Source organism: Balaenoptera physalus, assembly GCF_965194825.1.
Source record: "Balaenoptera physalus genome assembly, chromosome: 17".
NCBI classification, from domain to species: domain Eukaryota; kingdom Metazoa; phylum Chordata; class Mammalia; order Artiodactyla; family Balaenopteridae; genus Balaenoptera; species Balaenoptera physalus.
In genome coordinates this window covers 24563669-24588820 of record NC_138895.1, presented here as the reverse complement: position 1 = coordinate 24588820, position 25152 = coordinate 24563669, and the positions used below count along the sequence as shown (strand labels likewise).

Here is a 25152-nt window from a genome sequence, read left to right as displayed (position 1 = left end):
TTTGCATGAGGGTGAAGAGGGATGGTCTCCTAGGGGGCAGGTCAAAAGCCAGCATCCTCTCCTGACATCAGTGGGGGGGGGGGGTGACAGGAAAAGTAACCCCAACAGAAGAGAGGAGTAACTTCAGAGGAGAGCCCACGTACAGTACAGTGGAGAGGGGGAGGGATCATCGACAATGGGGTGCGGGGCCCAGGGTGCAGAGTGACAAGGGCCGAGAGAGAAGTCGGTGCTGGGAGGGCCCAAGAGGAGCAGAGCGGCAAGTGGGGGAAAGAGGGACAGGACTGGATGCCGTGTTTTCAGGCAAAGTGAAATGGACATCAAAGCAGTTGCCTAGTTCCGCGTACTCAACGTGCAGTCCGTGGACCAGTGCTGGTCTGCACTCCGTTACCAGCCTGCAGTGAGCTGGGTACAGAAATTGAGAGGAAGCAGCAGTTTGGAAATGTACATAGAAATTTAACATAGACACATCTTCCACGGCCCATTTTTTCCCTTGTATTTTACAAAAGTATTGATCCATGACAGATTAGAAATTTCTTAAAAATGATCCTTCCCCACAGGTCGTTTCAGAAGTACTGGCGTATGTTGCCTTACCTATTATGACGTGTTTGCTCTAATTTTCCTGTCTTGTTTAATCAAGGCCACTGGACACTTTAGTGCACTGAAGGCAGCTTCTCTAATCTTCCCTATAGTCTTAAAGGAAACGACAGCTGAAATGAAATTGGAGGAGTTAACACTGACCACTTTTGCTACAAGATCCCTTTAGAAAGAAAATGAAGCTTTTGTGCTTAATCACGTTTAACAGTTACTGAATCCAGTTTTCCAAACTCTCAGGAAAAGCTTTCCCAGAATTCCAAGATTGGGGGTGTCACTGTGGCCTTTCTAGGGAAAGAGACTTTATTTTCAGACTTTATTCCTTGTTCGAAGATTACCACAAGTTTTAAAAGTAATTGAACTCGGTCTAGACAGCAGATTTTGATAGTTGCTAAGGAACTGGATCGGTGCTAATCTAAGAGATGTATTCTTCATTTTTATTTCCGTTTATTACTACCACGCTTTAATTGCAGATAAATGTCTTTTATGGCTCTCTCGGGTGTAAAACACTTCTCTCTTAGCTGGTGGGTTAGCCAGGGGAGACCGTGTTTGTATGCACCCTGCGAACAGATGGCAATCAGGCATGAAGTGTTATCAAAAGAAGAAAAACGCTTCTTGTGGCGTGAACAATAGCCAGGCTTCTCAGCGCAGGCCACGGCCGAGCGCTCGGGGCCAGACCGGCAGCGCCCTCCCATGCGGGAGTCCCCGGGCCCGGAGCCGTGTCCCCTGATGCTGCACAGCCCCCCAACTGCCTCTTCATGTCACAGGTGATGTCATTCTGCAACCTGCTGCCACGGTCACCAGGCAATCACTTCTTCCGATAAAAGATCGGTTGTCAAACCCCAGAAACTCATTTTCCACATGGCAGCCAGACTGAGCTTTTTGAAAAGCAAATCTGATAGCATCACCCCAAGCTGACCTGACCTCTCCCAACCCCACCCCACTTGAAACAATTCAGTGCTTCCCAGGGCCTTTAAGATAAGGGCCTTACAGGACTTCACAGGCCCCACCTGTGCAAGGCATACCCTGCTCGGCCTTGTCACTCCTTTGATGGCAGCCTGGCCTGCACTCTCGCACTGCCCAGCCCGGGGCTCGTCCACGGCCTCAGCGAGGCGACACCAGTGCCCCTTGCAGTCCCCCTGAGCCGGGAGTTCTCCCCTTAGCCAGGAGCACCGAATCCATCCACTCCTTCCTGACATTTGTCACGTCTGTAAGTTTACATTTATTTGTGTGTATCCCATGAAAGTCTGGTTCTCCTACAGACTAGAGCTCCGGAGGGCAGAGATTCTGCCGAATTTTCTTGACACTGTATTTCCAGGAACTAAAGGAGCTCTGAGCACACAGCTACTACTGCAGGAGTGAGGGTTGAAAGCAGAAAGTTTTTCAGAATTAAATCCAAATGGGCACTCAAGGCTTTGACAACTTGTGGACCGTCCTCAAGATCTGTGATGTCATGAGCTGTATCCTTGCCAAGGCACCAACGCAAAGCTCTAGAGAGGGACCCAGCAGCTTCTCCTCCCCGTGCCAGTTGCCACCTCTTACTCTTGTGAAGTTTGTGTCTTTATGAAAAATAACACCACCACCACAAGCCACCCCACCCTACCCCCGCAAAAAAAGAAAAGTAACAACCGCTAGTGCTGGTGCTGAATAAGAAGAGCAAGTGAAATAACCTAACACTTCCCTCTTTCCTGTGGGGTTATGTGCTATGGGCGTGTTCATGAACTTGAAGGTTAATAATAGCTAACATCCACGGAACCCTTACTGTAGTGAGGCTGTGTGCTTGTGCTTGCATACGTTTTCTCATTTAACCTTCTCAACAGATCTATTTTTATCTTCCTCTTTCTAATAAAGAAACAGAGACTCTGAGATGTTAAGTAATTTACCCAAGGTCACACAGCTAGTAATGGCAGAGTGGATTTGAAGCCACATGATCTAATTCATTCCAAAGTCTGTGCTCTTCACCATTACATTTACCGCCTCTCCCAGAGAGGCCCAGGCCACCTCCTTAGCAGATATGTAGGGAGTCTGTCCTCAAAGACTAAATGCTATCTGTTCATCGAGCAACAGATGTCTCTTAGTCTATTACTTTGGGTTTGAATTACGGTTTAACTAAAAATAGTTAAACAGCCTACCTTTAGCTTCTTCCCTTTCCATTACATTTTCCAGTTTGACCTTTTTCTAAAATACAGATTGAGCATCTATCTCTCCCCCAGGTTCATGAAGGTTCAATGGCTTCCCTCTGCTTACAAGAATATGACAAACCACTTAGCCTGGCACATGAGGCCCCATGAACTGGCCCAGGCTCTGTGTCCTCGTCTCCCATCCTTCAAATAGGACTCCTAAGTGGATTACAAGACAAGGACTTGCCTAATTCCTTGCCTGAAATGTGATTCTCCCTTCTTGAAATCCTATTCATCCATCGAAGCCAGGTCAACCTGAGGGACAAATCACATATAGAGTAACAGTGAATATTACTATTTTTTAAAAATAATTCTAAATGTTATTAAGTCCCATAATACTCAATTAAGTCTGAGAGTAAAGATTAATTGAAAAAGGTCTCAACCTTTTGTAAACATGTGATTAGTAAGGTTTTCAACAGTAGATTCAAATTCAATTTCAAATTAGGAGAGAGTATGTAATATCACGTCCAGTGGTTTTTTTTTCCAGCCTCAACAACTCTAAATCTACCAGAAGGCCTTTGTAGCGATTCTCTCAAAGTGTAACAAATTCTACTTTGTATATCATCTATTTGTGTTTAATTATAAGGGTTTGAATTTACAGCACCAATGAATCAGTAATTAGATAGTACTGTACCAAAAGAAATTAAAGATAAAAACAAAAACACAACTCAGCACAAGGCCATATCATCCGGTAATGTTTCATGTAGCATGATAAAAATACTTCCTGAGAAATACAGGTTAATTGAATCATTAGCAATGTATTCCTTTGATTTGTGGTTGTTGTTAGTAAACTCCAATGCCAATGGGAAACTTAAAGGTAATCCAAATTCAGAAACACTCTGTTATACTAATGTTTATTCCCCTTTTTACTCCTCATCAGAAATCTGCTCTGTGACAGGCAATAATTATTTTGAAACGTCAGCTTTTGGAAATGCGACATAAAAATGCGTATTTTGTAATGATACATGCTCTATTGATCTCCATATTTAAAGAACACACAACTCAGCTTTTGAGTTAATTATCAGTTGAGACCTCTGAAACAAAATGTGCGTGTTAGATGGGAAAAATCAAAAAAGCTACAGAGCAGATTGAGGAAGGAAAAATGAAGGTCCCTGAAACCAAGAGGGGAAAACCATGACTGTATAGCAGGTCCCATTAGGGATCGGGGAGGGTGGCAAGGGGACCTTCTCCCTACAAAGTGATGCCATTTCCCTGTGCCAGGCTCATGGGCCTCTTTTCCAGGTTCTTACACCTTTTGTTAACAAAAGAGAAGGAGAAGACTGACAGTGGGAAAGAGAAGTCAGCAGCTCCTGTAATTCAGTCTTTGAAGAGATGGCAGCGCAGCCTGTTCAGGTGCGCCCCCCGCCGGCCTGGAGTGATCCTGACAGCTGGGCTCTGGGCCGGCAGCCGGTCAGAGGAGCCCCACCATCTACAGAACAGTCTCTGTAGCAAGCCTTTCTCCTTCAAGGCCCCCAAGTAACTCAGTCCCCCTGTGACCATGACTACATGGGAAGGTTGAGCCATAAAACACTCAAAGTTACCTTACGATGCTTTACGTTCTTTCCCTGGTGCTGTTTCAGGAGCCCTCATTTCTGGGGTGGGGGGGAAATGACATCACTTTTACTCCCAAGTACAAGGATCTTATAAATTGTGAATACTGTAAAATCTTTTAATGGTATGCCAAATGAGTGAGTAGTTTCTTCCCTAAGTGTATGAAATTGTCTTGAAAACTTCTGTGCAATAAATTTCATTGTGTGCTCTCAAGCTCACTTTCTAGAAGTATTTTTCTCTGAAACAAGTAATTTGTCTTTTGATGGATCAGTTGGCCAAGAGAGAGCATAAGGTACTTTGAGAAGAACTATAGAAGAAAATTTCAAAGATTCCCATCTTTGGTACCTTAGATTGAAAGAGTATGCTTTGCTTAGTAATTCAGCACCATGGTGAACATCAGAGAGCCAAATTGTAATCATTTTTGTAACTTCATGTTGAAATTAATCCAGCCCACCTAAACTGGGAACCATTTGATTTTTCTCCAATTCAGGAATCTCTTTTCCCATTGTTGTTGTGAAGCAATGCCATAAAGTTTCTCTAAGGGTTCATTGCTTTTACAAATTGTACAGCACACCTGTGAATGGAAGCCACATTTGTCAAAGTGTCAATTCCTTTGTCGATATGCCTCATTATTCCTCTGGTGCTTCTTCAACTGTTCCCTTATTCGAAATGTTCATCTCTCAGGAGATGGTACAATTTATCTGATGTCAAGGTACTGCATACATTTTTGCCTCTCGATATTAACTTCTTTATTGAAATCAAGCTGTCTCTGGTTCACGATGATCATTATCTGATGAACCTTTATTCAGGGTTAACTGGCCAAGATTAATGAACCAGAGTAACTTCTTCATTTCAGTGGCTCTTCACTTTAACCACATGGTAACTAACCCCTGCCCTAGCCTTCCTTTAGTAGAGTGTTGTAAAGCAGAGCACTGGAGTTTACACACCCCTAACTGCGTTCCCCTCCACTCTCTCCATCTCGGTAAATGGCTCTAGTTAATGCTCAAGCCAAACACCTGGGCGCCTGCCCTTCTGCTCACCCCGCACACCAAGTACAGCAGCCAGTCCTGCCAGACCACCTGCTGCTGCCCCCAACCTGGTCCATGCCACTGTTTCCTCTTGTCTGGACTCCTAGCGATCATGTCCTAACTGGCCTCCCTGCTTCTATTCTGCCTTCCCTAAAATCTGTTCTCCATATAGCAGCTCGGGTCATGAACTTAAAAATATTAATCATTTTATGTCACTAGACCTGCTTCAAGCCTTCTAGGGACTTCCTGTTGCACCTGGAATAAAACCGAAACACCTTCCATGGCCACACGACCCCACAAGACCAGTTTGGCACCACTCTCCCCTTCTCACGCCAGTGGGTCTCTCTTGAAATATCCAATGCTGATTCCCGCTGCCTCACCTTCACACAGCTGTCTCTGCTGCTTGAGGTCCATTTCCCCTTCCCCTCCTCCTTCACACTTCATTCACCTCAGACATCACCTTCTCGGAGAACCTTTCCTGACCCCAATAAGTGCAGCTGCCCACAGCCATCGTCATGTCAAACTGTCTATGCTCTGCATAGCACTTGTCACTATCAGAAATTATTCTGTTCCTTTTTGGTTGTTTACTGATCGTTGTGTCTCTTCCCACCAGCCTTGTGTGTTGTTTACCATGCATCACCTATGCCTAGAAGTGCCTAGCCCAGTACTGTACTCTCAGTAAGCACCTGTTAGATGAATGACCAGTGAATGAAACCATCACTTCCTAATACTGTAGGATTTTTTTTAATAAATCAGATTTTTTAAATTTAATTTAATTCTTTTTGCCATGCCGCGCATCATGTGGGATCTTAGTTCCCTGACCAGGGATTGCACCTGCGCCCCCTTGCGGTGGAAGCACAGCGTCTTAACCACGGGACTGCCACGGAAGTCCCCTAATACTCTATGATTTTGACTTCTGAACTTCGGCTTCCTTACCTGTACAGTAAAACTAACAAAACACTGGGTTTTCATTGCAACAAGCTAAAGGAGTAAATGTGTGTGGTAGCATGTGGTCCTTGGCATGGTAGGTGCAGAATGAGCAGTTAACAATGCCCCTCCCTGTTTTCCAGGAAATCCTCAGAGGAACTGGACATGGACAAGGTGACAGCAGCGATGGTACTGACTAGCTTGTCCACCAGCCCTTTGGTTCGGAGCCCTCCTGTGCGGCAGAACGGTGAGGCTGGGGTACGGGGCACAGGGAGGACCCTCTGACACCGAGAGCAGAGCTTCTCTTTGAGGGGTCTCATTCCTGCCACACACAATGAACAACTAACGCTCACCCATCAGCAGGAAGTGAGGAGAAATGCCGAAGAAGTGGACCCCAGAGCTATCATCCTCCTCCTCCTCATCCCAAAGACCCCACTGCATCTCATTCATACATTCATCCTTTCACTACACATTTATTGATCCCCATCACCTTTCCAGAACACGTCTTTGAGAACTTGTGTTCCTTTTTCCCCCAGGTAAATGGAGACTGGTCTAATGAAGTTACTTCCCCAGCTTTTTTTTTCTGTTTGGTTGGAGAGGGAGTTGGATCAAAGAGCTCTGAAGGTTAAATATTTTGAAAAAGCATTATCCTAGGCTTCTTAATCTATTCTTTCATTCAGTATATATTTATTAGGTACCATAATAGATGGTTTGAATACATCACTGAAGCAGTGTCCATACTCTCAGGTAGTGTACAGTCTCTTTGTGGGGGGGGGGGGGGAAGACTATCACAGCTGTATTAATGGCTAGCATTTATTGAGCACTTACTATGTGCCAAGTGCTAAGCTTGCTTTATCTCATGTAATTCTCACAACAGTTCTATGAGATGTTATCACTGTTTTACAGATGAGTGAGCTGAGGCACTTGGGGATTAATTAACCTGTAAAGAGCAGAGCTGAAATTCTATTCTATCTTCCTGATTCCAGATCTTCTTAGTCATGATATAATATTGACTTGTATAATTCAATATGATAAATCAGGAGGGCAGTAGGAGATGAAGTTGGAGAGCCTGTCAGGAAATCAGGGGGCCATGTATGCCTGGTTATGAGTTTGGACATTAATCTGAGGCTATAGGAGAGCTATTAAATGATTTAGGCACTGGAAAGTTATAATTGGATTTACAGGCCAAAACAAAAAATAAAGAAAAAAAAACACATGTGGGTGTCCTGAATCTTGGTGGTCACAGTGTGGATGCATATAGGGCATAACTGAGAAATGTGAAAAAGGCAGAATCAACAGGAGTTGGTGATGGACAGAGAGGATGAAGGAGGGGGAGTGATAAGGGTGACTTCTGTGAAGTTGCTGTGCTTCAGCAAGGAAGCCCATTCCCTGAGATGGGGAACAAAGGCAGAGGAAGACATCCATTAGTGAATGTTTGGAGCAAGAAGTGGGGTTGCTGAAGAACATGATAGGTCCAGCTTGAAACACGTTTAGTGGGGAGTACCTGAGGATCATCCAAGACGCAGCATCTGATGGGGATCTGGGTGCAGCCTGGGGGAGAGGTCTGGGCTGATGTGGAATTGGAAGGCAACATTTTGAAGCCATGAGTGTAGATGAAATGATCCTGAGAGCGTTGTAGAGAAGTGGTGGGCGAAGAGAAGGTGGCTAAGAGGGAAGTGGTGAGCCTTCTCTTCATGGAAGGAAAAGAACCCAGGAAGAGGCAGAGGGAGGGGTAACTGGAGAAGCAGAGATTAGGAGAGTGTGACTTCATGAAAGTCAAGGAAAAAGCTTGTTTCAGGGAGCGACATCTGATGCTTCAGAAGGTCAAGCATGAAAAGGACTCAATTCTGCCTCATGAAGAATTTGGTGGCTTTGGCAAGAGCATTCACAGTGGATGGCCCATGGAGCAGAAGCCATATTGCACTTCAGTGAATGTACTGCACTGAGACCGCTGGATGGAACTTAACAGCCAGGGAAAACCTTCTCCCAAAAGCCAGCCTAGTCAATGATGAGCTAGAGCCAGGGTTCACCCATAATCTGGTTGTAAGCAGGAGGTGTTAAAATAAACTTGTGGAACATCCACTGAATCTTCACCAAAACTTACTCCAGTCCATTTGTAAGTGGGAAGAATGGTCAAGATACTGGGAATTCAGATCAATACCAGAAATCAGGAGTGCCCACCGTCATGATTCACCTCAAGCTGGGGTGATGTCACCTCCTCACACAGAGTAGACACCGTGCTCTTGAGATGAGCATGATTTCCCCTGATGTCCCTCTCAGCTTGGCAAAGCTGCTAAAGAAAGATGATAGGAAAAGCAAAACTGAAGTCATCCTCAAAACCTATTCTAGGAAAAAGGAATTACAGAATTTCACGGAATCCTCAGGGGAAAACAGTAATTTTGATGTAATCGTTCTTTTTACCATTGAATATTTTTAATTTGAGAACATTTTTAATATTCCTTTGTATTGAAATGTTAGAATCAAAATAAACCTTTTGCTTCTTCAATACAAACTTTTCTTAGCATAGTTATAAAGAAAGTGTTCATTATGACTTAAAAAATAACTATCCAAATAGTAATCCCAAATTTCTGATATCTCTCATTTATTCTGCAAAGGGGAGGAAATTCTTAAAAAGGGAAAGCAATTTATGATAATGAAGGCTTTCTTTTTAGAAATAAAAATTATCTCCAGAATGATTGTATATCAGTGAATTTTGGGAAACTGTTGTGATCCTTTACTGTGCTGGAAAAGGATCATTTTGTTAGGATGTGGGTTGGCAAAGAGGGTGAGATTCAGCAAAATGCCTGTCTGCATTTTTAGCAAACACATGTTTAAGATAAGGAGACACTGCTCTCTAAAAAATACTATGAATTGGTTCTGACTTTTTTCTGAAAAAATTTCTGAAAAATATATTTCTAGATTCCATTGTCCTTCTGATTAAATAGTGTTTGTTTTTTAAATATTTATTTGGCTGCATCGGGTCTTAGTTGTGACACTTGTGATCTTCAGTTCAGCATGCGGGATATTTCTTTGCAGTGCATGGACGCAGTAGTTGTGGCACGCAGGCTCTCTAGTTGTGGTGCGTGGGCTCCAGAGCACATGGGCTCAGTAGTTGCAGCGCGTGGGCTAGTTGCCCCACGGCATGTGGGATCTTAGTTCCCCAACCAGGGATTGAACCCCCGAGTCCCTTGCATTGGAAGGCCGATTCTTAACCACTGGACCACCAGGGAGGTCCCTAAATAGTGTTTCTAAAGGAAATGTCATTCACAGGTAAACAAACAAATTAACTTCTGGCATTGGCATGAAGCAGTGTAACCACACTGTAACAATTGTTGGTTCTCAAAATAATTTCAGTTCCTCATACTTAACATGATTACAGATCTTGCACTATGAACTTGTTTTATTTACAAGTGCATGCTGTGATATATTTATAAGCCTCCTGGGCTTGTCACGTGAGTTTGTCACACCAGGTAGTATTACCTAAGGCCTTACACTGGGCTCCTCTTGAAGTCATGTTGTATTGAATGGAGCTTTCTTATTTATTAGAGGCAACTCGGGTCCAGGGAGTATATCAGTCTCTGTGTAGACTACAGGGACTGAGATGCTGATTTGGTTTTGTTGCTGCTGTCAAGGTGTGAGCCTGCATAAATGACCATGTAATTCTGTTAGAGCCTGGCTTTAATGAGATGGTCAACTTACTTCTGCTATTCAACTTAAAACTTCATTCATCTAACTGAACTTTTTGCTTGACATAGTTGTGGAATATTCTGGAAGCCTATAATTAGGTGAACGTAGTTGAGAAATTTTTCCATGAATGCTAGTCTGCTATTTGTCTTCACTTCATTACTAATTACACAGATGTTAACAGCATTTTTTTAATGAGTCATTTTGGGATTTTTTTCCTCCTTATAGTTAAAATATAGTTTTAATATATTCAAAATGTGCATTAATATGGAGAAGAAATTATCCAAAAAGAAAGTCGAATTTATACAAATGCTAATTAAGATTGGGCATTTTGAAAAGTAAAGCAAATCTTCTGTGATTAAAAGAGCCCCCTGAAGACATTCAAACTGGGCAAAGATCTCTCTATATTAGCAAGCATTTCATCATGTTTTCCCCCACAAGTGGAAAGGTAAAATTCAACACCAATCTTATCAGTAATTATTACCAATAACTTCTTTTACGATCTCAGCTTTGCCAGAGAGAATGGAGGACGCTCACAACACAGGGCCTGCATGTCCTGAAGGAGAAAGAAGGCCAACTGGTATAGCAGGGTTTGGGGCCCTGGCCCGTCCAAGTTATGTACTAATCATGGTGAAATGGCAAATCACTTCAATTCCTGGGACTCAGGGTCCTTGTCTGTAAAAGGGGCATGATAATCCTTACCCTGAAAGATATTGTGAGAATGCATGAGATTGTGTGAATAAGCTTTGTAAGATGTAAAACACACACCAAATGTAAGGCACGATTATTTCTTATAAAAAGCAGGATGGTAAATGGCTTTAGGTAACTAATCAGAAATTCGTTCTCTTAGGTTCTTAAATCTTAGACTAACTCTTTCTATAAATGTATCCCAAGAATCACAGTCCTGTAAGAAATTCCTTTTAAAGTGTTAAAATGCGGAGGTGTGGGGTGTGGGGAAATACCGCAAGCGACTTCTCCCTTAGGGATACAGTCCATAAACGCCGGTCTTCCCAAACTTAGGGAACCAGAACATCTTTTTTTCCCTCGTTTTTATGTAATCTCCACTCTCATCCGAAAGAACTAGTGTTGCACAAAGCAACACCAATCAGAAAACTCTTAGAGAAACCTGTTATCGTGTGGCTAAAATAAATGTTTATAAACTATAACGCGGCTTTTTTTTTTTTTTTGGAAGTATAAATAGAGTAAAACGTACATGCGCAGCTGTTGCAAACTGCCAAGTGGGGTGCAGGTGCCTTCACCGGCATGGAATCCGGGCCCCCGTTTCCCCTCTGACCCATGCCTGAGCTCCCCGGGGTCCGGGACTGGGTACTGACGCTGTGCTTGTGTGAACGGACAGAGGGCCTGAGCGGATCGTGGAAGGAGGGAGGCGGCGTGCCTTCCAGCACGAGCAGCAGCGGCTACTGGAGCTGGAGCGCCCCCAGCGATCAGTCCAACCCGTCCACGCCGTCGCCGCCGCTGTCCGCCGACAGCTTCAAGCCCTTCCGCAGCCCCGCGCCCCCGGACGATGGCATCGACGAGGCGGAGGCCAGCAACCTTCTCTTTGACGAGCCCATTCCCAGGAAACGAAAGGTTGGTTTCGGGTTTCAGTTGCGGGACGGTGCTTTCCCTCCGCCTTCTAAGGGCGGGTTTGATCCTGGGGTGGTGATTCTGGTACTTCTCCAACCCACGCCCCTTTTGATCACCAGGAGCAGCCTCTGTTCCCCTCTAATGTTCTTTGAAGTTTCAAAATAAATTAAGGGTCGTGGCTAAAGACAAATAGAAACGACTAAAATATTAATATGTTTCTTCCAAGGACGCATTCCCCCCATCCCATCCCCATCCTCTCCCCTGGTTGTAAGTTGCTGCACTGGTTAAGAGTTAACATCAGATAACCTGGGACTTACCAGTATTTGGAAGTCAGAAAATTGGACTTCAGGCTTGGTTTGGTAATTAACTTACTCTCTTCCTGGTACTTAACTTCATCTGTAAAATAAAATTAATATGTTTTTCTCTTTTCTGCTTCACTGAGCCCTGAAGCGTTGTTGGAAAGAATATTTTGCGTCTTATTTTTATAAAACCAGGTGTGAAATATACATGAAAGCTAACATATAAACGTATGTCGTATATAAGTAATATACCCCAAATTATACATTTATTAAATTAGAAGTGAAAAAGGAGGTCTAATTAATTGATTTAATAAATTAATTGATTACACTTTTATTTAGTCCTCACAGCAGTCCTGTACGGTAAGTATTCTTTTCCTATCTTGATAGGAGGAGATTGAGGACCAGGGAGATTATACATTTAGCTCTCTCCTGTCCTGCAGGTTAGGAAGGGCCAGAGCCGCCATTCAAACCAGGTCTGCCTGAAGCGAAAACTCATATTCTTTTCATTCTCTTCACATACATTTAAATCATTATGTTCACTCACGATTTTAAAAAGCATTTCTGTTTCATTGAATAAAGAAATCCTACTGCTCTATCTAGAAAACATTTTAACATTATTTTTTAAATCTCCATGTAAATATGAAACTGTTATTATATATTAGTCTTTTAATTTGCAATTGGCAGCTTCATTATTAATGACTATTCACAAACAAAAATCCAAAGAAAACCCTGAGGACTGCAGTGCAACCTTTTTTTTCCCCCAGTTCATTTCAAAGAGAAAAACAAAGAGATGGCACTGATCCAACACCATCCCTCCCTGCGTCTCTCTTAGCATCACACAGCATGTGTAGCAGGGGCGGTGGTATACTCACTCTCTCTGCCCAGAGAACAGGGCATTAATGTAGTCTGCTATCCTTCCCGGAGGCAGTGGCATGAAGAGTTGCAGTTTCACACTCCAGTCCATTGGGCAGGGGGCCTGGAGTTGTTCCGGCATCCCGTGGGTCCCCGGAGACACTGCGTCTTCGCTTGACTAGACGGGGAGAGAGGCTGGCACTTTTATCAGTGGGAACCCATAGACAAGACAGCTGCGTGGACCTGGAGTCTTGTTCTGTTGCTTCAGGCTGCACAGACTTTCTCTCTGGGGCCTTCAGAGTGTGTGGCCTTGGCTCTCATCAAGCGTGACCCAGCCTTGTGGCAAGGGCTCACAGCACAGGGAACCCCCAATGCTTGTAAGGTGTGCTGCTGAAGGCCCATCACAGCCTTTCCTTTCTACTCTAGCCACGAGCCAAAATTCATACTCTTTTTTTTTAATTTTTTTTTTAATTTATTTATTTATGGCTGTGTTGGGCCTTCGTTTCTGTGTGAGGGCTTTCTCTAGTTGTGGCAAGCGGGGGCCACTCTTCATCGCGGTGCGCGGGCCTCTCTCTATCGTGGCCTCTCGTTGCGGAGCACAGGCTCCAGACGCGCAGGCTCAGTAATTGTGGCTCACGGGCCTAGTTGCTCCGCGGCATGTGGGATCTTCCCAGACCATGGCTCGAACCCGTGTTCCCTGCATTGGCAGGCAGATTCTCAACCACTGCGCCACCAGGGAAGCCCCAAAATTCATACTCTTGCATCGCAGTTAGGTTGCATTAGTCAGACTCGTATGTAAGGTCTATAGGCTTCAACTCAATTAGGGGATAGTCAAGTCATCAAGGGAAAAGAAAAAAAAAAATCATTACCTAGTGGCATTTATTTGAAGGGCACAGACCCACTCTGCAGGAGTTGGGATAGTAGGGATGCAGGAACGAGTGAAAACCAAGTTCCTCCTTCTTTCTTTATGACCTCCCTCTGGATTTCCCCCCAGGTAATACCAACAGGATGAAGCTCGTAGTCCCTAATTTTTTTTTTTATTTATTTTTTATTTTTGGCTGCGTTGGGTCTTCGTTGCTGCATGCGGGCTTTCTCTAGTTGCGGCGAGCGGGGGCTACTTTTCATTGCAGTGCGCGGGCTTCTCACTGCAGTGGCTTCTTTTGTTGCGGAGCTCAGGCTCTAGGCACGCGGGCTCTAGAGCACAGGCTCTGTAGTTGCGGCGCTTGGGCTTAGGTGCTCCATGGCATGTGGGATCTTCCCGGACCAGGGCTCGAACCCGTGTCCCCTGCATTGGCAGGTGGATTCTTAACCACTGCACCACCAGGGAAGCCCCTCGTAGTCGCTAATTTTTAACCAGAGGATTTTACATAGACCAAGTTGTTGCCTTTCTTTTTTTTTTTATACAGCAGGTTCTTATTAGTCATCAATTTTATACACAGCAGTGTATACATGTCAATCCCAATCGCCCAATTCATCACACCTGTCCCCTCCCCCCCACCGCCGCTTTAGTCGTTGCCTTTTGAACTTAATGGTACTTTGAATAGTGAGAGTAACAGGAAAGTAGGATGGTTGCAATTCATTTTTTTTAATGTATTAAGTGAACCAATATTTATTGAGCACCCAGCAAGCACAGTGCTCAGTGCCCTGAGATTAAGGCGTAGCCCCTTCCTTCAGGGTGGAAAGTTGGGTGGGTGGGCACTGATGTGTAAAGAGGCAGTAATAATTATGAGTGATAAATGCTGTGCTCACGATGTGGTAGAAACACAGTAAGTGTAATGCAGCTATTTTAGAGTTTTAAAAATCGTATTTCAAAAGATTTCTGAGAGTTAATTGTCTAATCCATTAGGCAATATGTTCTAGTTGGTGAAACTTTCTGAATTCATTTTATTTTCCTCTTCATTCCCTCAGATTCATAATATCCATTTGAGACCACGGGCAGTTGTGATGGTCACGTATCCTGTGGGGATTGTTTGAGAACCTTCTAGATCAGTATTTTCCAAACTGCAGGTCTCAATCCACTAGTGGGTTGTGAATCGGTTTAATGAGCTGTGAACAGCACATTAATGAATAGGACAGAATAGGGTGCAATGTACATAATCAGGATAAGTACTGTTTCTTGATGCTTTGGTTTCAGTTGTACACTTACATGTCTACTGTATAAAATGTATCTCTTACTGTGGCTCCTGGTCAAAAAAGTTTGAAAGCCCCTGTTCCTTATTATAAAGAGGGAACATGATAAGTGGTAAATGAAGGAGCCCTGATCGGAAATCAAAAGATCCACATTCTCAACTCAACTTTGCTACCCTGAGAACTTAAGGAAAACACTTCATCCCTCTGATCATCAGCTTCTTAATCTGTCAAACAGGCAAACAGGCATTATCAAACCTCTCTTGAGACAATCATGTAGATTAAGTGTGACCAGCCGTAAGTAGAAAGGGCTTACAAGCCCCAAAACCCCATGTACTGGAATGTAGCAACTCTGTAATGGACATTTTAGGACCCCAAAACAAAGGGGCAGGAGGCATACCCTATACTGATTATGAAGCAATGACCCTGATCGTCCTCCTCATTATGGAAACTCCTTATCGCTTTTCCTCACTGTCACCTCGTACGTGATCCCTGTTCCACTTGTGTAAAGAGGAAGACAGATTCATTGCCTAGACAAGGCGTTATCGCCTACTCTCAGTAGTAAGCAAGAAACAATTGCTGACAGTAACTACATTTGCATGTTTTGTTACAGTTTACAAAATGCTTTTAAATGCAGCATGTCATTGAATCATCACAAAAATCCTTGGCCTAGTCCTATGCCTATTGTGCAGAAGAGAGTCTCACTGAGGTTATGTGAATTGCCCAAAATCCTGTAGTTTATAATGTGTTAGAAATAAGATCAGTTTCGCTGAAAGAGCAAAGATGAAACTCTTGAGGCAAATTAATTGAAGGAATCCACATTTCCCTCTGCCTCCCAGAAGAAAACAACATGGAAAGAAAACAGACCCAGCTACAGCCAACATTACATGGCAGGGCGGGAGCGGGGTGCAAAGGGTTTGCAAAGAAATTGAAGACAGAGAGAGGAACTCCAGGCTGTCTGATGGGGGCGCGACTTCCCGCAGGAAACGCCCATCGCTCTTAACAGGCCCTTCAGCCAAGGTACGTGGGGTGCGAGGAAGGGAAATGAAAGGCTTCTTTCTCCCGGCTCTGGAGATCGGCCAGTCAACTGCGTCAAGCCCCGTTCTAGAAGATTTTTTCCTCTGGAATTTCAGACTGACTGTACTTCGAGGCTGCTCGGAGAAAAGCTTGGTAGTAAGAACCAGGATTCTGGGACTACGGGGAAGGTGCAGTTCCCATCATAACCACAAGGTGGTGCAATGGCCCTAAATACAGCCGCTCCAGGCGTCTGGGAGAAAACAATTCTCTGGAAGGCCAAGAGTTAACCACCATTCCTGACGACCTCTAGAAAATCAAGAGGGGCTGATAGCTAATTACTAATGTGCTTCTTTCCATGTCAGATTCCTAGTTCAGTCGGATTTTGGATTTGTCCATTGCTAAACAGGATAAAACAGTTCGGGCTCTGGAATTAGCACCCCAGCTGCCGTACTCCTGTGCCCTTAGCAAATCACTTGATCTCTCTAAGCCTCAGTTTCCTCATCTGTACAATATGGAGAATGATAGCACCATATTGATCAAGTTGTTGTGAGGATTATGTGAGCAGTAAATGCTGGCTGCTAATATTTCGCTTTCCTTTTTACCCATTTGACAACAGACCGAATGGAATTTGAGAACCGTGGGTGTGGAGAGAGAAGGCTGCCTGCCTCCATCCTCCATCCTGACCCATCCTGACCAGGTCAGGGCCGCTGCAGCCCCTCGGCCACCTCAGCCACCTTGGGCTTATTTAGGGTTAATGGAAGAGGCCAGACTACGTCAGGTGAGGGGTGAAGGAAGCAATGACAGTGTCAGAAATCAGGGCCCTGCGAGGAAATCTGACTCAAGACTCTGCATTTCAGAACATCAGCACAAATCAAAGGCAATCACGAAATTCCAGCCTTCATTATTTTCATTTATTTCACAGGTGTCTTGACCATGAACCACTTTACCTGTGGACTAGAGAGAATCTCAAGTCAGAGAAAAAACAGCTCAGTTCACATAAGCTGCTTCGGTCATAGTTGTACAGTAGTAAACAGTAAACAGTAGAATTAATCGTTTGCTCCATTCTACGTGTTCAATCTTTCAGAATCAGAAAGCAGTGAATCGCTTTAAATTGTGAATGACTGCTCCGGAAAGAAAACAGACCCTCAAGGCCCTCACGAATACGCCTGTTGCCAGTCTCTGCACGGACTTAATTCCTAACCCACTAATTTTGAGCAGAGAAGTGCCTTCTGTAAGAAGAACTGCTGCTCCAGAAATAGACCCATCTGTTAGAACTGCTGGGGAGGTCGGTGCTAAGAAAAGCAGCTCAGGGTCACACTGTACAGGTTTCATGGTGATGACACAGCATTGCCAGCCAGAGCCGGGGAGCTGATTGACCTCAGGGAGGATCAGGGTAAAGAAGAGAGATCTAGGCAATTTAGTGACAGCATCTTAGAACAGTCTGCCAGGCAGTGTGTGGTCCAGGAGCTCGAAGAACTTCAGAAGTCATCGAGCCCAGGCTCAACCTTTCCAAGTTACAGGACAGCTTGATCATGTCTGGAAATGTACAGATATCTCCAAAGGTGAGATGCACTTTTAGAAATCACTGATCGAGAAAATATATAATGACTAGGGATTTCTATTAATTCAGGAATGCTTTTGTTGTGGTTTTAGAAATCATTTTAAATCTACTCTATATTTAGGTATCATTTCCACATGATAAAATGAGCCTGCTTTAAATGTATAGTTCAGTGAGTTTTGACTAATGTCTCCACCTGAGTAACCACCACTCTGATCCAGGCCAGCATTCCTTGTGTCCTCTGCAGTCAGATGCCACCCCCCACCCCAGACAGGCAGCCACTGCCCTGACTTCTGTCACTAGAGATTAATTTTGCCTGTTGAAAATGGAATCATACAGTGTGCACTTTTTGGTGTGCAAAATACCAAATGTTGGCAACAGGAACTCTCATTCATTGCTCTTGAGAATGTAAAATGGTACAACCACTTTGTAAAGCGGTTCGGCACTTTCTTATAAAGGTAAATATATATTCACCATATGACCCAGTAATTCCACTCTTAAGATATTTACCTAAGAGATAAGAAAGCATGTCCACAAAAACACTTGTAGACAAATTTCATAACAGTTTTATTCATCGCCACCCCAAACTGGAAACCTGTGATACGTTATAAAATGGAATACTACACCACAATAAAAGGCAACTAATGACTGAAATAAGAAACAGTGGGTGAATCTCAAAAAAAATTATGCTAAGGTATAGAAGCCAGATACAAGGGGATACATTCTGTATTATTCCCTTTACAAAAATCTTTTTGTTATTTTTAAATTTTATTACCACAGAATCTATAAATGGCACATACAGGTGAGAGATTTTTAATCCCTGCTTGGTATACATTGGAATTTACCTACACACCTCACAGATCCAAAATCACTAATCTTGTTCAGTCCTCTTGTTTTACGAATAAAGAAAGTCCCAAGGTGGTGAGGTGACATGTATAAGGCTGCTCTCCCAGTAAAGAAAAGAATTGGAATCCCTACAACTTCTAACAGTTAAGGCAACTTTGACGTTAACTCCAGGCAGCTGTCTGGTAAACTGGTCATGTGATGCTCAAAGTCATGCTTATGTACCTTCTGGAATATAGCTGTAATTGAACTTATCCCTGGACGTGTCATATAATACTCCAAAATCCAGCTGTGTTTGCACTCTTGGAACTGAAGGTGACCTTCAGCAGTCATCTTGTCAGTCCTGTGTACCAGTCTGGGTTCTATCAGGAAAATAGAAACTACTCCATGTACCCTAAGTATGAAATAATTCAAAACCATCATGGAAGTTTGCCATGGAAAGGGAAGCAGAGAGAAGATGAAGAAGGAAGCCTTGGCCAAAGATCTTTCTTGGCCAAAGGAGGAAACCTATAGCCCCAAAGCAGTCGGTATGAGAGACATTCTGGAAGCTGCTGCAAAAGTGATGAATCCCCAGGAAGTTCTTTCCAACCATCGTAGCCCACAAGGCCAAAGTTGGGTGATTCTAAAGAGCTTTCCTGGGTGCTGCTGTGAATGTCCCATTGGGCATGTGGGAGATTCCGTGAGTCGGCTTGTAGCTGCCAGGAGCTTCAGCTTAATCAGGCAAATGTGTGGGGGACCCTAGCACACTGTGGTTCCCAACCGACAGTGGCCTCTCTCTACCTCGGACATCCCAGCTTTGTGAACATCTGTTTGAGCTGAGAGGAGAAGCCAGGACTGAAGCACAGATGGGCACGTTCAGCCTTGGAGGCTGCAACTCCACTGGCAGCTTTGCCTGGTTTGGCCTCTTTGGGCAAGCTTGGATCCATGTGGCAATCTGGGTGTTTATTTAGCTATTTTTTTCCTGTTCTCCTCCTCCCATGGCTGGCTTTCCTTTAGCATAACAGTGAGTAGTCTGTAGACAAAGGATTTGTCTCCATTGGATGTAGTCAGGGGACTTTGAAAAGTACTTAACCACCATTTAAGGGGCCTCTGGTTCGACACGAGAACATTCTTCACCTAGGTAGAGAGAAGTCACTTGATTTCATTAAAGTTGAGGTGCTCATGCTAGTATACTTTTATTCTCCAAAAATTAATCAAGCAAGTATTATAGGGTGACTTTCATTTTAAATTTAAAATAGGGTAATTTTTATGTTTGGAAATTAATGTAAAAATAAGATACCCTTCCCCAATATTTCTACCATGCAATTTCTACCATGTAATTATTTGTATTACATACCCTCCCAAATATATAATGTTGTTTATATTCTTTTATAACCTACTTTTTCCCCATTTCAATCAAGGTCCTGGGGGAAGCTGGTGGTGTTCTCAAGTGGGGTAATTGAGAAGAGTTTAATGAAGAGGGTCTTTATAAAGGTATAGATAGGGCTAGAAGGAATCAAAAGGGATGGTGTGGTACCCCACAGGCAAAAGAGAAAAGCAAGGAGGAAGCAAAGTTGATCATTTTTCTTCATTTCCATTACCTAATTTTCTTTGGGCAACAGATTTCTTTGGAGCCCTTAGCAGGGGCCCAAAAATGTATGGGCGTAATTGAGGAGATGACACACAAACACTTGCAACTGGTAGGTCTCCAAATTCCAAGGGATTTAGAGAGGATATTGGTCAGCTTCATTGTATTTTGGGGATTCGATACCTCTATACCAGCTATTTCCTCCTAACTAAGGAAAGGAGTTATACCAGTGACATTTATTTTTCTATGATCAGTACCAAGCTTTAACTAATCAAGTCAAGAAGCAAATGCTTGACATATTATTGCAAGGACTAGGAACAGAATGTTATACATAATACTTGTTATGGCACAAAAATACCACTGTGATTGTCATTTCCTAAAACAATCAGCAGTTTGACCCTTTACAAAATTCCTAAGATGTAGAATGAATTTGGCTCTATATGTTGTGTAATACTATTATATTAATTTTAAAAGACTTTATCTAACTGACTAATTGGTAGGAATCATCAAGTGATACTGGATAAGTCACATATCCCTTCTTAAAGCACTTTCTTCTCTTTGTGCTGGTAATACCACACTGTCTGGATTACTACTACTTTCCCCACTCTCTCTCTCTCTCTCTCTGGCTTCTCTTTCTCAATCTCCTACATGAAATATTGGATGCTGCAGTATCCTGGGCCTTCTAATCATCTCTAGCTGCATTTTTTTCCCTAGATGATCTCATCCAGATCTGTTTTAAGAAATCCTTCAGCTCCTGACTCCAAATGTATATCTCTAGCCCTGACTTCCCCTCAGTTCCAGGCTCATAGATCCGTGGTCCTACTTGCCACCTCCTCTTGATCACTAACAGGTATCTCAAAATAAGCATATCCCAAACAGAACCACAACTCACAAAGCTATAGAAGTCATCTTTAACACCGCCCCTTTTAACATTCCTCATACTCAGCCCAACAGCAAGTACTGTTTGATCTGCCTCAAAAATGGATCTTTTTTTTTTTTAATTTTTGTTGGAGTAGAGTTGATTTACAATGTTGTGTTCATTTCAGGTGTACAGCAAAGTGAATCAGTTATACGTATACATATATCCACTCTTTTTTAGATTCTTTTCCCGTATAGGCCATTACAGAGCACCAAAATGGATCTTGAATGTGTCTACTTTTCTCCATTCTCACTGCCCAAACCTTCTTCAAGCTGCCCTCTTCTCTGACCTGTGGGAGCATCACACTGGTGACCTTATTGTTCTCTCCCCAGAATAGAGTGATGTTTTCTTAAAGCCTAGATCATATAATGTCGTTCCCCTCCTTAAACCCCTTCAGTAGCTTCTTTATTTTAGGACCAAATCCAAATTCCTTACCTTCACCTACAAGACCCTGCATGATCCGGCCCTCCTTGCCTCTCCACATTATTTCAAACAGATCACACCCTCTCTCCTTTCCCTCTAAATTCACTGTCCTTTCTGGCCCTACAATATGTCAAGCTCTTCCCCATCTTCACACCTTTGCATTAACTCTTCCCTCTGCCTGGAAAACTCTAGCTCATAGCATGGCTGGCTTCTTCTCCAACCTTCAGATCCCAGCTCAGAAGTCACTTTCTAGAGGCTTTGTCTGACCTAACGCAGCCCACCCCCATTTCCAATGACCTTACCATACCTGAAACAATCATCATTTATTATCATTTCTCTCTCTCTCCCACTAGGATGTAAGTTCCTGGAGAACAGCTTCTTTTCTTTCTGTCACCAGCCCCTGGAATATTCCTTGCTAAATAGCTACCTGGTTTAATGAATAAAGGAATACCATCAGCAAAAAGGCTTGGAATGAATCAGAAAGTGTTTTCATCTATCATGACTTCATTTCCAGATGGATATTTGGACTCTCAGATACCTGTAATTTTGGTTTGAGTCATTAATTCCCTTAAGTGGAAGATAATTTTTAATAGTATAGCTTCATTGTTTGAAAAATGGGCAGAAAGCATTCCTAGGGTGAGGATTTGTTCATTAATATTGTTAAGTTGTTATATGCTTTGAATAAAAAACACCAAGCAGAATTCTTTTTCGGGAACCTTGGGGTTGGGGTGGGGGGCAGGGCAGGATTTAAACTCTCCCCCTTTGGCTCATCTTACATCTCAGGCGTTTGGATCAGTGGCTCAAGGAGATCAGGGAGCCTGAAATTTGTGAACTGTCTCCTTAGAATAAACACTGACGCCTCAGGATCATGTACTTTAAAGTCTCCTAATTCTGTCTCAGCTCCCCTCGCATCCCTCTCTCAGCTTCTGCCCATCCCTTCGCTGCTGCAGCTCCTAGAGCTCAGTACTGCCCATTGCAGCGGGGAGCACAGGCAGGCTGTCCGAGATGTCCGGGAGCTGCAGTGGGAATGGCTAGGTTGCCGTGTCAGGAATGCCGGCCACCTGGCCAGAGCCCCTGGGACCCCTAGGCCACTGGGCTCATGAAGCCCGCAGGAGGCCTGGGCTCCTTCTGCTGTCACTAATCTTTCCCAGCAGACTGTGGCCCTGTGCCACCATGCTCTGTCCTCCCCTTGCCACGCTGAAAGTGACCATTCCCAACACACAGGATACTCCTCACTTCGGGAAGTTGCCAGGTACCTTGTTTCAATTGAGAAACCTAGAGAAAGACTTGGGTGCGGGTGGGTGGCTGGCTGGATCGGGATATTAATCGCATCATAGTAGCTGATGAATCATCCTCTAAGTGTGTAAATGATTGCTTTCTAGAACAGGGCTTGAGGGCAGAAATTCTACTAGACTTGTAAACAACGCTACATCAATTCCGTCAGTTCAAGGAAGGTGTCATGACTACTATGTTGATTGGTCAGGGTAGGCTTACGGTTGAAACAACCCATTCCCAAACATCAGTGGCTTAACCCCGTAAAGGATTTCTCATGTCACAATCCAATCAGGTCAGCGGGGGTGGTGAAAGGGTGTCTCTGCTCCACACAATTCTCCAGGGACCCAGGCCCCTTCCTCCTGGTACAGAGGTTCTTAACCTGGAGTCCACAGGTCCCGGAAAGGGGGTGGACAGCATTCAGGGAGTCTGTGAACTTGGATGGGAGAAAAAGTATATCTTTATTGTCATTAATCTTTTAACTATAATTTAGCATTTCCTGCAATTATGATCGAAGACATCAAACCACAATAATGTTAATGCCACCTGTGACTTTACTACCAATAGAAATCACGGATATTTTCATATCACCTTACAATTTTAGCAGATATCATGAAATATCATTTATGCTTAACACTACTTTGAAATTATGATAGTTACTAGACTCACTTAAAGATCTTTGTTATTTAATGGGTTAAAGAGTACATATATTACCATTTCACAAAATTTTAAAATATTTTGACAGCTATTTCAGTACTCTTGCAGTTTTTCGTAATCCTATGTATTTTATTTTAAACATTAAAAAACATTATTCAAGAAGGGGTCCATGGAATTTAACAGACTGCCAGAAGAGTTCATGGCAAACGAAAGATTAAAAATCCCTGATCTAAACAACAGGGTCTGACTATATAGCACAGGGGCACAGGGAACTATATTCAGTATCCTATGATAAACCATAATGGAAAAGAATATTTAAAAAAAGCATGTGTGTGTATATATATATATATATATCTGAATCACTTTGTTGCACAGCAGAAATAAACACAACATTGTAAATCAACTATACTTCAATTTTAAAAATATTGAAAATTTACAAATCTCTGATCTAGTGGTTCTACTGTCCCCTAAGTCCTTGGGTATCCCCTACCTCTAGTCAGCAGAGCGGGCTTGGGTGACATTGAGAAGTAGTTTAGGGACGAGGCTTAGAAGGAATGTGTGTCACTTCTGCCCATGTTCCCCTGGCCCTGACCCCACCTAACTGCAAGGGAGGCTGGGAAATGAAGTCTAGTCTGTTCCCAGGTGAAAACGGGGTGGGGCTTGGTGAGTACATGGAAGTGATTGTCACCGTGCCCATGGAAACAATCAGCAAAGAGACAGCAGTCCAACGACAAGCACTCTCCCTGGAGAAAACTCACTCCCTGTCAAATTCACTCCGGGAAGTATAATCATAATAAGACCATAATAGCTGCCATTGGTTGAATAATTACTCCCGTCATTATTGCGCTAAATGATTCACTTTCATGACCTCATTTAATCCTCATAATAACCTTATGAGACAGGTACTATTGTTCCTACTTGATAAATAAGGAAACCAGGACCTGAGAAAGTCAGTCCAGAATCGGTGCTCTCAATCACTGGGCTGGACTGTTTTGGAAAACTTCTGAGATCCTTGTAAGAGAAGATGGAACTGTATCCTGGTGGAGAAGGTGGTTCCTGGAACCAGACTCCCAAACTTCACATCCCAGCTTTGCTGGAAGCTGGCTCATAGACAGGGCAAGTTTTACTGAAGCTTTCCATGAATCTGTAAAATGGTGATAATAATAGCATCCATCTTTTAGGATTAAATGAGATAAATTCTTAGACTAGCACCTGACACATAGTAAGTGCTCAGTGAATGTTAGACACTGTCATTAATGCCTAAATGACACTGTGACCACCTTCATTAAAGTGAACTAAATATTCCAGCAGGGCTCAGTATTCATGAAGGATGCAAGAAAATCTCTGAGGTCACCAAGATCCTCACCAGCCAGGGGGTTTCCTAGAATGGTGTGCTGAGTTATGGTCAAGAGAATAGGACGCTGCTACTTTTCTAATGAAGGAAAAAATTAAAATTGTTGGGTTAGTTTTCATCTTAATGTAACTTTCTCTCCCATTTATAGAACTCCATGAAGGTGATGTTCAAATGCCTCTGGAAAAACTGTGGGAAGGTTCTGAGCACTGCAGTGGGTATCCAGAAGCACATCCGGACCATTCATCTTGGGTAAGGCAGCCCTCCCTTCAGAACTTGGCGTATCTCCATCAGTTCAATCCAGGGTCACTTGCACTCAGAATTACATACCACACTGTGTCTTAAAAATTCTGAACACAGGAATAGGGACTAAGCCTGCTTGATCTTCCTAATCACTATGGAGATGCCCCCTGCAGATAATATAGTCCAGTATGGCAAGTGGAAAGAACGTGGACTTAAATTTGTAAAGCCTCCTTAGTATACTCACTAAGTCAGGGGTCCCCAATCCCAGGACCGAGAATCGGTACTGGTCTGCGGCCTGTTAGGAACTGGGCTGCACAGCAGGAGGTGAGCGGCAGGTGAGCGAGCAAAGCTTCACCTGTCGCTCCCCATCTCTCCCCATCGCTCGCATTACTGCCTGGACCATCCCCCTCCACCACCCGCTCTGTGGAAAAATTGTCTTCCAGAAACCGGTCCCCGGTGCCAAAAAGGTTGGGGAC

At 43.5% G+C, this 25152-nt stretch overlaps 1 protein-coding gene across 3 annotated transcripts in view; it reads left to right on the top strand.

Annotated features, from left to right (window-relative positions):
* The window catches only part of ZNF704 (zinc finger protein 704), a 218174-nt gene that overhangs the window by 163971 nt on the left and 29051 nt on the right, over positions 1–25152 (top strand). For all 3 annotated transcript variants that reach the window (XM_082432844.1, XM_082432846.1, XM_082432845.1), the window contains exons 3-5: positions 6421–6524; positions 11319–11551; positions 24585–24685. In XM_082432844.1, the coding sequence (XP_082288970.1) occupies positions 6421–6524; positions 11319–11551; positions 24585–24685 (438 nt within the window). The remainder of the gene's footprint in view (positions 1–6420; positions 6525–11318; positions 11552–24584; positions 24686–25152) is intronic.